This window comes from Protopterus annectens, chromosome 16.part0, assembly GCF_019279795.1.
Source record: "Protopterus annectens isolate FY-2018-M chromosome 16.part0, PAN1.0, whole genome shotgun sequence".
Taxonomy (NCBI): domain Eukaryota; kingdom Metazoa; phylum Chordata; order Ceratodontiformes; family Protopteridae; genus Protopterus; species Protopterus annectens.
The window spans coordinates 597,690,822-597,704,195 of NC_056750.1; the positions used below are offsets into that span (position 1 = coordinate 597,690,822).

Consider the following 13,374-nt stretch of genomic DNA (forward strand, 5'->3'; position numbering starts at 1 on the left):
AGAAAAGGATAGGCATCCGAGGTCCAAAAACCGTCGAAGCCTCTTCTAGGCCAATCGCCGGCTCTCAGTGAGGCATTTTCGCAGCCCCTGACACCCGCTACCTCAGAGCCACAGGCCGCCTCCGACTCCCACGTGGAGACAACTAGGCCTCTGGAAACTCAAGGTATTGGGCCTACGGAAACTATCCCCTCAGATGGGTCCGGAGCCGCTGAGCAGGCATTGGCTTCTGAGGGTGTTTTCAGACCTTCACAGCTTACTATCAAGTCCACTTCAGCAGCCAAGGCAAAGTCTAAAACACCGTTAAAGACAAAGAAACAAGTACAGCATTCTCCTGGACAGTCCTCCATGCCAAAGAAACAGATGCTTAAAATGGCCGAGGACCTAATTACTTTGATCAGGGATTCCCATCCCCCACCTGATAAAAGGCCTAGGCAAGACACTGACTGACTCCTCTGAACAGGTTTCTATTTCCTCCGATCCCTCTTCAGAACAGGGACATTATCTTCCTCCCTATGAAGAATCCATCCCTTCAGCCTCTCCTCCTGAGGATTACTCTTTTGGGGAAACCCTGCACACAATGAGGGAGCATTTCCATTGGGAGAGCCAGGATTACTCAGAATCCAAGAAAAGGCTCGGAGACTTTCTTTTACTGCCTCAGCACAGGCCCCTTGCTATCCCCCTGAACTCAAACTGGATTCAGAAAAAACATAATCAACAATATCGTCTCCAGATTCTTTACCCCCTGCACCAGTCAAGCCAGATAGGTACTACAGGATCCCAGATTCTCAAATTTCTTTATAAAAACCTTGCTGCTGACCCAGAAACAATTTCTCAGGGTCCCAAAGGGGTCAAGGCTTCCACTGCAAAAAACCCTGTTCCCTCTGATAGGGATTCTAGAGCACTGGATAGATGGGGGAAAAGTTTACACTTCTGCTACTTTAACTGTAAGGGCTTTAAACTGCCAGTTTCACATGCTTAAATATCAACAATATCTAATGGCTTTGCTAAAACAGAAAATGCTTGCAAACTCAGAAGGTCCTGACAATAAGGAAATGCAGGATTTATTGCATGCAGCTGAACAAGTGGGAAAGCATACTCTGCAATGTGGTTTTGATTCATTAGAGGCTTCTTGCAGAGCCGCAGTTACAGGCTCTGTCATTCGAAGGCACACTTGGTTAAAATAACAAAGTTTACCTGATCATGTTAAAGCAAAATTATTGGATGCTCCATTACAGCATGATACTTTGTTTGGTGTTAAGGCAGAAGATGTGTTAAAGAAAATGGAGGATAAAGCAAAATCAATGCAGACAGTAAAGGATTTCTTACAGGTTCAGCCACCTCAATTTAGCAGGAACTGGCCTTCTAAAAATTGGTCCTTTCCAGTGTCAGGCCACAAAGAGGCAGATACAGACACCCAAGAGGCAGATCTCAGCCCCAAGGCTCATAACAGACCTAAACAAAATGGGATGCTGCAGCCCCCAAAGGCGGAGAAGACAAATCACAACCTTATAGGAAACCGTCCCAATGACTTCCCTCTACAAAAGCCAAGCACTTAACTTTTGACAGCACCCTTAGGGGGAAAACTAGCTCTCTTCTCACAAAATTGGCATGTGATCACCCAGGGCAAGTGGGTACTGAATATTGTTTCTCCAGGTTACAGGTTCCACTTTCACACCCTCCCAAGGTCAAAAGGTATGCCAGACCTGCCACAAAACCAATGGGCAGAGGCACAAAAACAAATTTCTGCACTCATGGACATGAGAGCTATTCAAAAAGTACCACAGCAAGAACAGGGGCAAGGATTTTACTCGAGACTTTTCTTGGTACCCAGAAAGGACAAAGCCTGGAGACCAATACTGGACCTGTCATTTTTAAATACTTTCCTGAATGTTCCAAAATTCAGAATGTTGACACCGCAGCAACTTCTACCCATGCTGGGCAAGAAGGCTTGGCTAAATACTTTGGACCTCAAAGAGGCATACCTGCATGTCCCAGTCAGACAATATTGCAGAAGATTCCTCAGATTCATAGCTGGCTCAATGCATTACCAATTCTCTGCACTGCCCTTTGGCTTATCTACTGCGCCCAGGGTCTTCACAAAATGCCTGGCAGCAGTAATTGCATCTTGCAGACAAAAAGGAATTCAAATATATCCCTACTTGGACGATTGCCTTATTTAAGCAGAGAGCAAGGACTTTCTACTAAAGCATCTGGCGTTTGTAAAAGAAGTCAAAACTAGTGCCCTTTCAAGAGATAATATTCCTGGGTGCCAGCTTAAATACAGCTGCCCAGATGGCTTATCTCACGCCAGACAAGCAAAGGCAACTGACTCATTATTTTCAAATGATGGCAACAAAGACCCAGCTACCTGCAAGAAAAATTCTGCAGGCTTTGGGCTTCATGGCATCTTGCATCCTGCTAATTCCATATGCAAGACTGCATATGAGGAAGCTACAATGGTACCTAAAAAGTGTTTGGACTCAACATTGCCACAGCCTGGAAACAATAATAACTCTTATTCCCTGCCTGCAACAGAAGTTTTGATGGTGGGCACTGGCCTGTCACCACAACAAGGGTCAGCCTTTCACTTTACCCATAGCCAGGCAGACACTAACAACAGATGCATCAGATTATGCCTGGGGGCACACATGGGAGGAAAATGTATTCAGGGCACGTGGCCCAAGGACCAAATGCATCTTCACATCAATCAAAAAGAGATGCTAGCTGTACAGAATGCCCTGACAGCCTTCAAGGACCTACTACGTCCAGGACAACTATTACTAAAGACGGACAATACTACAGTTATGTGGTACATAAGCAAGGGGGCACACATTCCTACCCCCTCTGCAGGCAAGCCATGACTTTGTGGAACACAGCACTGACCTATCAAGTACATCTGCAGGCACAGTTCCTGCCAGGAAAGAAAAATACTCTGGCAGACAAACTAAGCAGAAACCTCATGGACCCTCATGAGTGGAAACTAAATCCACAGGTCTTCAGCATGATAACAAAGAAATGGGGATGCCCAGACATAGATCTCTTTTCCTCCCCTCACAACTACCAACTACAGAGATTCTGCACAATGACTTGTCACTCAAAAGTATGGAAAGTGGATGCTCTATCTTTCAGCTGGAAAACCCTAACAGTTTAGGCCTTTCCACCACTGCCTCTCCTTCCCAATGTTCTCCTAAAAGTTAGACAAGAGAAGCCAAAAATTATTTTGATTGCCCCAGACTGGCCACGCCAGCACTGGTACACAATCCTAAAGAGCCTGTCTCAAGGCCCAGCCTGGACTTTACCTCTAATTCCTCATCTTCTGACTCAGCAAAACAATCAGATCCTGCACAGCCAACTCAGAACCTTAAATTTGGCTGCATGGCGGATAATATAGCCACTCAGAACACACCTCTCTCTAAAGCTGTTATGGATGTCATTTTGGAAGCCAGGAGGCCCAGCACCAGGAAATCATATGCAGAAAAATGGAAGAGATTCTGTGCTTGGAACCAGGCACAAGGACTTGACCCACTTGTTCCAAATATTCCTCAGATTTTACAATACCTAACTGAGATGCTGGACAAAGGCCTATCCTTCTCATCAATTAAGATCCATGCCTCTGCCATTTCAGCTCATTACAATACGGAACCTCCAAATCTGAAGTAGTTAACTTCATTTGTCCATCAACCTGTGGGTATCGGATCCATATCATTTCCAAGCCGGCAGCTTCAAACAGCTAAGATCCAAGCTCCAAACACCTCCCCTTACCCATAATCCCCTGCCCATCCCTCTCTGACCTCAGATCGAGTTTGCCGCAGTTGACTCAACAGCTTTGAACGAGTTCCAGGCGTGGGTTTTAGTCGTTCTGTGAGAAAAATATTGCTTTTCCAATTTTTCTGTAGTGTAATATTGCTTGTTGTTTTGTGTGTTGCCTTGTATTTAAAACCCTTTAGTTTTAATATTGTTATCTGGTTAATTTTTAGTGTAGTTTATTCCTACCCGTGTGTGTGAAGGTGCGTGTTGGGCCTTGTGTTGTTTTTTTTTAGTTTAACTATGTCTGAGGCCCCAAAAACTTTTTTCTCTAAATGCACCGAGTGCAGCCATAAGCTATCCCCGGCAGATGGCCACACTCTGTGTTTTATTTGCCTTGGGGTTGACCACATTTCCTCAGGCTGCACTATTTGTGCAGCCTTCAACCCCAGGGCTCTAAAGGACAGGAGATCGAAGCTGATTCTGGCAGGACTTTTGCCCCCGGATTCGGCTTCGGCCTCCTCTCCCTTGGCACCTGCCGCAGCAGTGCCCCCTTCCACCCCTGCTCCACTGGCCGGGACTCAACCTCCCACTTTGGGCCAGGAGGAGAGGGATGCTAGGCGGGAGAAGGAAAGACACCACAAGCAGCGGGCCGAGTCTTCCTCCTCGGCTCCGCCAGCTAAACAAGCTGCTTCTCCCAGGGCTTCTGGGCCTTCTCCTTCCCGGCTCCATTCACCTCGCTTCTCCCCGGAGCCAGAGGAGGAGGAGACCCGGTTGCCGTCGAGGTCATCGAGGTGGCACTCCTGGCCCGCCTCGGTGGCCTCCTTTAGGTCTACCCAAAGCTTGTCCGATGCAGATATGGATCGGATGATGCGTAGGTTCCTCCAGGCCCAGCTGCAGATGGGAGTGCTCATGCCCCCCCCCCCGTCTGGGGGGGGGGGGCTTGACCCCTTTTTCCGCCCAGATTGCTCCTTCTCCGACCCACGTTCGGGATTTGGAGCCTTCGAATCCGGGTTGCATATGAGCCGGGGGAGGTTCGGCACCAATAGTGCTTCGTATTTCGGCTCCGACCGCGCCCTCGAGTTTGTCGGGTCCCTTTTCAGATCCGTGCTCTCGGAGCCGAGAGCTGAGCTTCAGATTCGGAGGGGTCAGTGCATCTTCGGCTCCGGCTCGGTCTGAGCATACTGGCTCTTCAGATCCGATTGATTAGGCGCCGGCCCCGATCCACACATCGGATCCGAGGGGGGCTGCTCTCGGATCCTAGAGAGAGCAGTTCTCCCTCGGCGTTCAATGTAGTGGATTGTATTGTTGAGGGATTCCAGGCCCCAGGCTCCGACTACGGATCAGCCCTGTACTCCCTCTCAGACGGGCCTACCTTCCATTACCCGGCCCCAGGAACAGCCTGCGCCTACGTCCCAGGTCGTTCCCTTAGAGGAACAAGATGTGGTTGGTGAGACCTCTTCGGACAGCCCCCCCCCCCGAGGAGGTCCCTCACAAACGTAAGTGCAAGTGGGGGCACTTGGACTCAGCTGAGTCTTTGACAGAAGACATGGATTTAGAGGAAGGGGAAGGTTCCCCAAGGTCATCCCCCGAGGACGTCTCCTTCGGAGACATTATGGAAATGTTTTGAATTAGAGGGGGGTGGTCAGCCCAAAAGCCTTCCTCGGATGAGTCTGTGTTCCTGGAGGCGTTTGACGCAGGCCCATCTACCTCTTGGGTGTCCCCTCCCACCGTTCCCCTGGTAGATCTCATCACTACCAGGGCATGGAAGGAACCGGACACTGTTGAGCCCATTCCGAAGAGGCCGGATAAAATCCTTAGTCCTCCCACTGATAGGGCAGTTTGGAGCAAGTGTGCTCCTGTAGATGCCATGTTGGTGGCGGCTGCCACCAAGAGGGAACTAGCCCAGGAGAGTTCCTCGGTCCATCCTCCCGACAAGGAGTCTCGGACGATGGACCGCCTGGGGAAGCGGATGTTCGCTTCGGCTACCTTCGCAGTGAGGTCGCTGAACTATATGGCACACGTCCTACAACTCCAGCGGGATCTCAAGGAATACGCTGGGTTTCCCCCAGAGTCCATGTCGACTGAGGATAAGAAGGTGTTCTTAGCTGGAATGGCCACTCTCAAGTCCATCTCGAACACTTCTATGCGACTCCTCTCCCATGCCACGGAAGGAGCCGCTAGAGCTAGTGGAGCGGGCGTTGTTTTGAGATGACACGCTTGGCACCGCATCTGTGCCTTTGCGGAACCCTTCAAGGCATCCTTTGCAAATGCCCCTTTTGACGGTTCTTCGCTTTTTGGCAAGACCGTCCGCGACACGCTGGTCCAGAGCGAGAAAGATGGGAAGACGTCTGCCGTCTGAGTCTGCTTCTTGGCTCCCCAGAGGTCCTTCTCCAGGAACCAAAGGGGACAGAAGAAGATGTGGTTCCAGAAGTCTCAACAGTCCCGATTCGCTCCGGACCCCTCGTCCTTCAGAGGCAGAGGGAGGACAACGTGGACGCCAGCCCAGAGGCAGAGGGGGACCGAAGAATTTTGGGTCGAGAGAACCCTTTTCGGATCGGCCCACGCAGCAGCCCTGAAGGGTTACCAGACTGTTCCACTCTGGAGGCAGTCAGGGGGGGCGTTTCTCGAGGCACCTGGTAGTTTGGGAGTCCATTACAACAGATCACTGGGTGCTTCAAATCATATCCAGAGGTTACAAAATCCCCTTTCTGAATCCCCTGCCCAGACCCCGGAGCCTCCCCGATGTCCCACCCAATCAAAGGGAGGTAGCAGCCGCAGAAATAAAGCAGCTGCTAGAAAAAAGAATGATCCAGCGCGTCCCCCCAGACCAGTCCGGATCGGGCTTCTACTCCAGGTTCTTTTTGGTGCCAAAAAAGACGGGGGATGTAAGGCCAATCCTCGACCTGTCCTTGCTAAACCTATCAGTGGCCAAAGAAAAGTTCCGGATGGCCACCATTCAATCCATTCTCCCCCTCGTGCAGGAGAATGACTGGATGTGCTCGATAGACCTCAAGGATGCGTACTACCACATATTGATGGAGAGACGCTCCAGAAGGTTTCTCCGCTTCCGGCTAGGAGCCAGTCACTACCAGTTCAGGGCCCCTCCTCTTTGGTCTCACCACAGCCCCCAGGGTGTTCACCAAAGTGTTGGCAGTAGTAGCGGCCCACCTGAGACTCCAAGGTATATACAGGTCTTCCCCTACCTGGACGACTGGCTCCTGACCACCCCCAACAGGCATCTACTATGTTCAGCCAGAGATTACTTCCTCCACCTGGCCTCTCGGCTGGGAATCCCAATCAATCTCAACAAATCTTCCCTTCATCCAACCCAGATCTTAGACTTCATAGGAGCCAAATTAGACACAAACCTATTGAGAGTCTTCTTAACTCCAGACCGGATTCGCACCCTGAAGCTCCACGTACTGGCCCTTTTACAATCCCCGGCTCCTCCAGCGGAATTGGTTCTGAGGGCTCTAGGTTCCATGGCGGCCACGATCAATCTGCTACCTTTAGCGCGCTTGAACATGAGAGTACTACAGTGGACCTTGCAGGTTCAGTGGTCCATCTTGCTACGCCCGCTGAGTACACCTATCCCCCTCAGCAGGGCTTGCAGGAATTCTCTGCTGTGGTGGCTCCAATCCCCGGACCCCCAGATAGGCCTCCCCTTTTCTATGTCCCCGCCTCTAACCACGGTGACCACGGATGCTTCTCGCCTAGGGTTGGGGGGGCACAGCATGGGCAGAACCGGCACGTGGACCCATTCAGAGACCTTATTGCATATCAATGTCCTAGAGATGAGAGCGGTGCTTTTGGCATTGCAAGCCCTTCTTCCCTTAGGGACGGTTGCACTTCAGACAGACAACATGTCAGTGGTCTGGTATATCAACAAACGGGGGAACCAGATCCTACCCACTTTGTCCAGAGGCCATGAGAGTTTCAGAATGGGGACCTCCACCAACCGCTTTCTCATAGCGACTCATATCCCGGGTCGTTCGAACATTTTATCAGACAGGCTGAGTCGAACCATCCTTTCGCCGTATGAGTGGTCTCTGAACCCCAGAATAGCGAAGCAAATCTTCCTCAAGTGGAATCAACCTTGCTGCGATCTCTTCACGTCTCCTTCGAATGCAAAGTGCAGCGACTACTTTGCTCTAATTCCCCCACCAGGGGAATCCCCCCAGAGATGCTCTGGTGCATGTTTGGCCATCCGGTCTACTTTATGCTTATCCCCCTCTTCCCCTTCCTACCCAAAGTTGCTTCTGAGCCCAATATTAATCAATCTATTAATTTGCCAGTTTTACCAAATTATCAAAACAAGGGTGAATACAAATTACATTCTCTGGACGTACATAGGCAATTGAGATTCTACTTGCACAGGACCGCTGAACATAGGCAATCTGAGCAACTCTTTGTATCCTTTGCAAAACCCTCTTTGGGCAAACCAGTATCAAAAGTTACATTGTCCGGATGGATTTCCCAATGTATACTCCTTGCATACAAGAGTTCTGGTAGACCTGAACCTGAAAGAGTCCATGCTCATTCTACCCGATCTCTCTACTTCTGCTGCCTTTTGCTCCAGAGTCTCCCTGGACGACGTTTGTTCAGCAGCCACTTGGGCTTCATCCCACACTTTCATTAACCATTACAAGTTGGATCTAATTTCCAGAGGGAGAGCATCCTTCGGCTCTGCAGTGCTCCGGAATATCCTTCCATGAGGACCCCCCAAGTTTGGGTAGCTGGGGACTCTGTCTCACAGGTTGATGGACAAATGAAGTTAACTACTTCAGATAAAGAAGTTATGTACTCACCATAACGTTCCATCTGAGTAGGTAAACTTAATTTGTCAGCAACCAACCCCCCCCCCCTCCATCCCCCTAACCTATAGTGCGTCCCAGAAGGATTCCTTGTCCTTTTCTCCGGTTAACACCAGGTTAGGAGTTGCAGGTGATCTTTTGTTGTAATATGCTGTTTTACCATAGCAAACTCGATCTGAGGTCAGAGAGGGATGGCAGGGGATTGTGGGTAAGGGGAGGAGCTTGGAGCACAGATCTTAGCTGTTTGAAGCTGCCGGCTCGGATCCGATACCCACAGGTTGCTGACAGATGAAGTTTACCTACTCAGATGGAACATTATGGTGAGTACATAACTTCTTTTTTTCTCTCTCATCCACTGCTAAGACAGTACCTCAGGGGGGCAAAAAACATAAGACCCCCAAGGAGAGCACCGATACCTACATGGGACCTCAACAAAAGCTCACACTACCTTCTTTTGAGCCAGCCAATACAGCTGACATAAAATTCTTATGGAAAACTGCTTTGCTCCTAGCAATAACTTCAGCAAGAAGAGTCTCAGAGTTACAGGCATTAATGGCAGTGGAACCTTTTATCATTTTTCATCCGGACAGGGTTTCTCTAAGGACAAACCCAACTTTTATGCCAAAGGTAGTATCCAGTGTGGCTCTTAACCAAACCATTCATTTGCCAACATTTTATCCAAATCCCCAGAATAAAGGGGAGAGACTTCTGCACTCTTTGCACATGCACAGGCAGCTACGCTTCTACTTGGACAAAACAAAAGCTTTCAGAAAAACTGAGCAACTGTTTGTAGCATATGCTGCAGGATCACAAGGAAAGGCGATCTCAAAGCAGACTATTTCAAAATGGATAGGACACTGTATTCGTTTCTGCTATGCACAGCATGGCAAGTCAGTGCCTAAGAATATTAGGCCACATTCTACCAGGGCAGCAGCCACCTCAGCAGCCTTTCTCAGAGGAGTACCAACCAAGGAAAGTTTGGAGGCTGCAACTTGGAGTTCAGTGCACAGTTTTACCAAGCATTATCACTTGCCTCTTTATTCTAAATCCAGAGCAGGCTTTACCACTGCAGTTCTGCAGGGCCTCATAGCCACTCCTAATCTTATTTAGACCCAGCCGCCCTACCTCAGCTTTGGGATTCAACCCAAGTGTAATGACCAACAGTGAAACACTATGAACATAGTACAGTTGTGTACCTACCATAAATGTAGATGTTAGAGTGTATTCACTGTTGCAGTCCAGGTTACCCATCCTCCATCCCCCTTTCTTTGCTGGGACTTATCTATACTTCTCTATCCTATACAACCTATGTGGTGTATTTGCTTGTAGATGAAGGTATTGTTTTTATATTACTGTATGTTTTTATAAGCAGTATGTATTGCCTACCTTCTTGGGGGCACCTGACATCTGGGGAAAGAAAAACTGAAGACAATGGTGTCTGTTGCATCTTATATACCCCTGGTGCACTGACGTCAGGGAAGAGGCGACAGCAACCGACGCCAAACCAGGACTTTGGAATTCAGGCTGACTGAGGGTAGCCTGCCAGCAGGATAACCAAAGTGTAATGACTGCAACAGTGAATACACTCTAACATCTACATTTATGGTAGGTACACAACTGTACTTTTGGGTGCATGGACGGTTCTCTGAAGCTTTGGAAACTGGTTGGCTGTTGTATCCTTAGCAGGGTATAACCCATATAGCTTAGGCTACTACAGCAGTGATCATTAGAACATCTGCTGTTATGGTTTACGTACACAACTGTACTTTATATTTCCTGATAATGTTGAGTACTTTCTACCATGTTCTTTCATAAATGTTTCTTTGTCACAAAAGACAGACTGTGTTTTGTACCTCTTTGCATTTTTAGGCCCTTGATAGTTTGTCAAATTGAATGCATAGAATTCTGCTGTCTTTTGTTTGAAAATACAGTATTGTGTTGTCAATTAGGAAAAACTCACTGGCATAAATTCTTAAGTGCAGGAATGGACAATTGGCCTATGTAATTGACTTGCTTAGAGTTGTATACATGTCAGGTTAAAATGCACAATGCTCAAGGTAAACAGGATGTAGCTAATGTACATCTCAGTGCTTTTGCTTACTGAGCCACAGTTTCTTCTCTCTGTTTTGTTTTAACTAATTATTTGCAAAACCTTTTTTTGCAGGAAGTGACTGACAAAAGTGAGAGAATCACACAGTTGGAGCAAGAGAAGTCTGCACTCATTAAGCAGCTATTTGAAGCCCGTGCAAGAAATGCTCATGACAGCAGCCAACTGGACTCTACATTTATCTAAACTCTATTGCCTGGCTAACAGTAACTGTATCTGTGGTGGAATTACAGTACAAGGCATTACTGCTTATACCAGGAGGGCAGTAATTGGTCTGTATTTGCATATTCTTCCCATGACTTGTGCAAATATGTTTTGCAATGAAGCTTGACGTTTTAATTTTGAGTGAGGTCCAACCAGTAATCAGAAGAGCTGGTTCTGGAGGGAGAGTTGTTACAGGGTAACTTGTAATCATAAATTAAATTTTTTAACCTTCTGTATTCTCACTCCATTGGTAAGGTTTACATTTTACTTGTTTGGCGCTATAGACAAAAATGTTTATTTACTAATGATTGCTCTATTCAGTCAAGAAAAAGATTGCATTGTGTCATGGCATTTTGTCATGGAGGTCTAATGTTCCAAAACATAATAGAACTGAAGTGTAAAAGGATGCTAGTGCTCTTGTGCCTTATCAAGGAAAACTAGCTGAAGATATTGCAGCATCTTCTGTGCACATCACAACATGGGTGTGCCATTTTATGCACAAGCCAAACAGGGGTGGGAATACCGCATCAGTAAAGAGGACTTTGATGTCTAAATGCTCCTCCTTGTTTATTTCGAGTCATGGATCAGCTGAAAATTCATTGGAGAGCATGCTGGTTTACCTACACTGGTGCATACAGTAATCCTAGTGGCGTAGTATAGACAAAACTGTCCTTTTATCTCTACCTTGCGGAGACCGATGTGATGCTACACTTCATTCAGCTGATTCTTTTCCTCCAGGAGAAAAATACACATTTGGGAGTTATTAAAGCAGCTGCAACACAGTTTAACTCCTCTCTGAAATATTCTGCACAGTTGTGGATCAGAAGAATAAGTCCTCTGTTAAGTCTTGGTTACAGATATCAGTAAGCTGAGTTAAAATGAGTCTTGTTTACTACTCTGTTTAGTTACTCTGGTACTTTGGGAATATTTTTTCAGTGATTTAAATTGCAAGTAGACTTTAATACAAGCCTCTGGTGCTCTTCTAAGTTAGAACACCTGGTTGTAGCACAAAGATCTTCTTCTTCAGATGCACTTTTACACAATTTTCTTGTTACTTGCCATTTCATTATGTGCAAGCTTTTAAACTGTATTTGTTATACTAATGGGGGACTAACAGGGTGTCTTAGTGGTGCTATGCAATACACCACCTTTTAGTCATACTGCCAGGCAGTGATCGGGTTTGTCATTTTATTGCCGAAGGCAGTCTACAGGTTCGATTTACGTATTAATGTATTAATGCAGAGGTTTTTGACTGAAGTGCTGTGTTTACCAAATATCGGTACATTTTTGATGAACTGCAGTAAGTTTTACTGATATGTTACTGTTTTTAATATTTATATATTTGCACTCCATTTTGTGAATGTGTTAGTTTATTCTTAAGCCATTCCTTGTCAGAGTGATTTTTCTTCTGCGCTAAAACGTATGAGCTTAGAAACTAAAGTTGATTTAGTCCAATTTGCAGAGCCTAATGCACACCTTTAAGTAAAGATGTTATGGGAACACAATTGTAATTTTTCATCAGAAATCATTCAGGTTGATTTGTTCCACCCTCAAAAATCTGCATCCTCATACTTCACTTTTGAGTGTTTAGGGACTACATTTTTGATTTGAAGGTTAATTTTGATCCAAAGGCTAAAAATGGGACTCCCTTCCTTAACAGTAGGACTAATTTTGAGTTTGCAGTCTCTGTATTGCTTTACTTCCTGTACGCAGAGCAAGCTTAAAACAACCAGAGATCCAAAACAGCTTGCCATTGTAACAGATGCATTTCAGGTGTGGGGAATTTACATTCAATAGAACTAGGATCACATGTTTAATGGAAGTGTGTGTTGCATGCCATTGCAGTATCCAGGTTCACATTGTATGCATTATCATGTGTCAGTGGTAATATCAAAACACATTTTTATCATGAGATGGTCACTTGAAACTAAACATCAGGAATGCAGCTTGAGAAATCTTATCACCAGTGGTATAGCCAAGATGCTTGGATTTGTGCATCAGCTTCCATACACTGGAACTTCCTTGTGTTTTTCTGCAAAGTTGAATAACTGCTCTTTCTCTGTTATATATTGTCAAAATTAAATTGAGGCCACAGATATACTAAAATTATTGCTCTGGAAGCAATTGTTATCAGACCGAGACTGTTTGTAATAAACAAATATCAATTACTCTGGGCACAGTTATCTTTTGCTGAGTTTCTTATACTCTTTTCATTTTACTGGCTAGAATGTTATATATATAAATCATTGTGTAATTGGTATATGCCTGTCTTGGTCCATGGTATGAATGTTTTAGGATTCTGGAATGGAGTAGTTTTACAACCTGACCTAACATGGAGTTGGGGAAGTACTTTTTACTAGTGGGCATAGTCTGGCATTTCATATTGTTAGTGTAGTAGGCTATTGGAGTAATCCTGGGATAACAACTTACAGAAAGGTTGCGATAGAGATGGAGGGACACCTGTTTTCAGTTTTGCATTCATTTATGCATGTACTGACATTT

At 46.4% G+C, this 13,374-nt stretch overlaps 1 protein-coding gene across 1 annotated transcript in view; it reads left to right on the top strand.

Annotated features, from left to right (window-relative positions):
• The window catches only part of SAPCD2 (suppressor APC domain containing 2), a 577,372-nt gene extending 564,325 nt beyond the window's left edge, over positions 1-13,047 (top strand). Inside the window, exon 6 of the mRNA XM_044058792.1 lies at positions 10,726-13,047. Within this exon, the coding sequence (XP_043914727.1) occupies positions 10,726-10,854 (129 nt within the window). The 3' untranslated portion in view covers positions 10,855-13,047. The remainder of the gene's footprint in view (positions 1-10,725) is intronic.
• Positions 13,048-13,374: the final 327 nt, after the last annotated feature.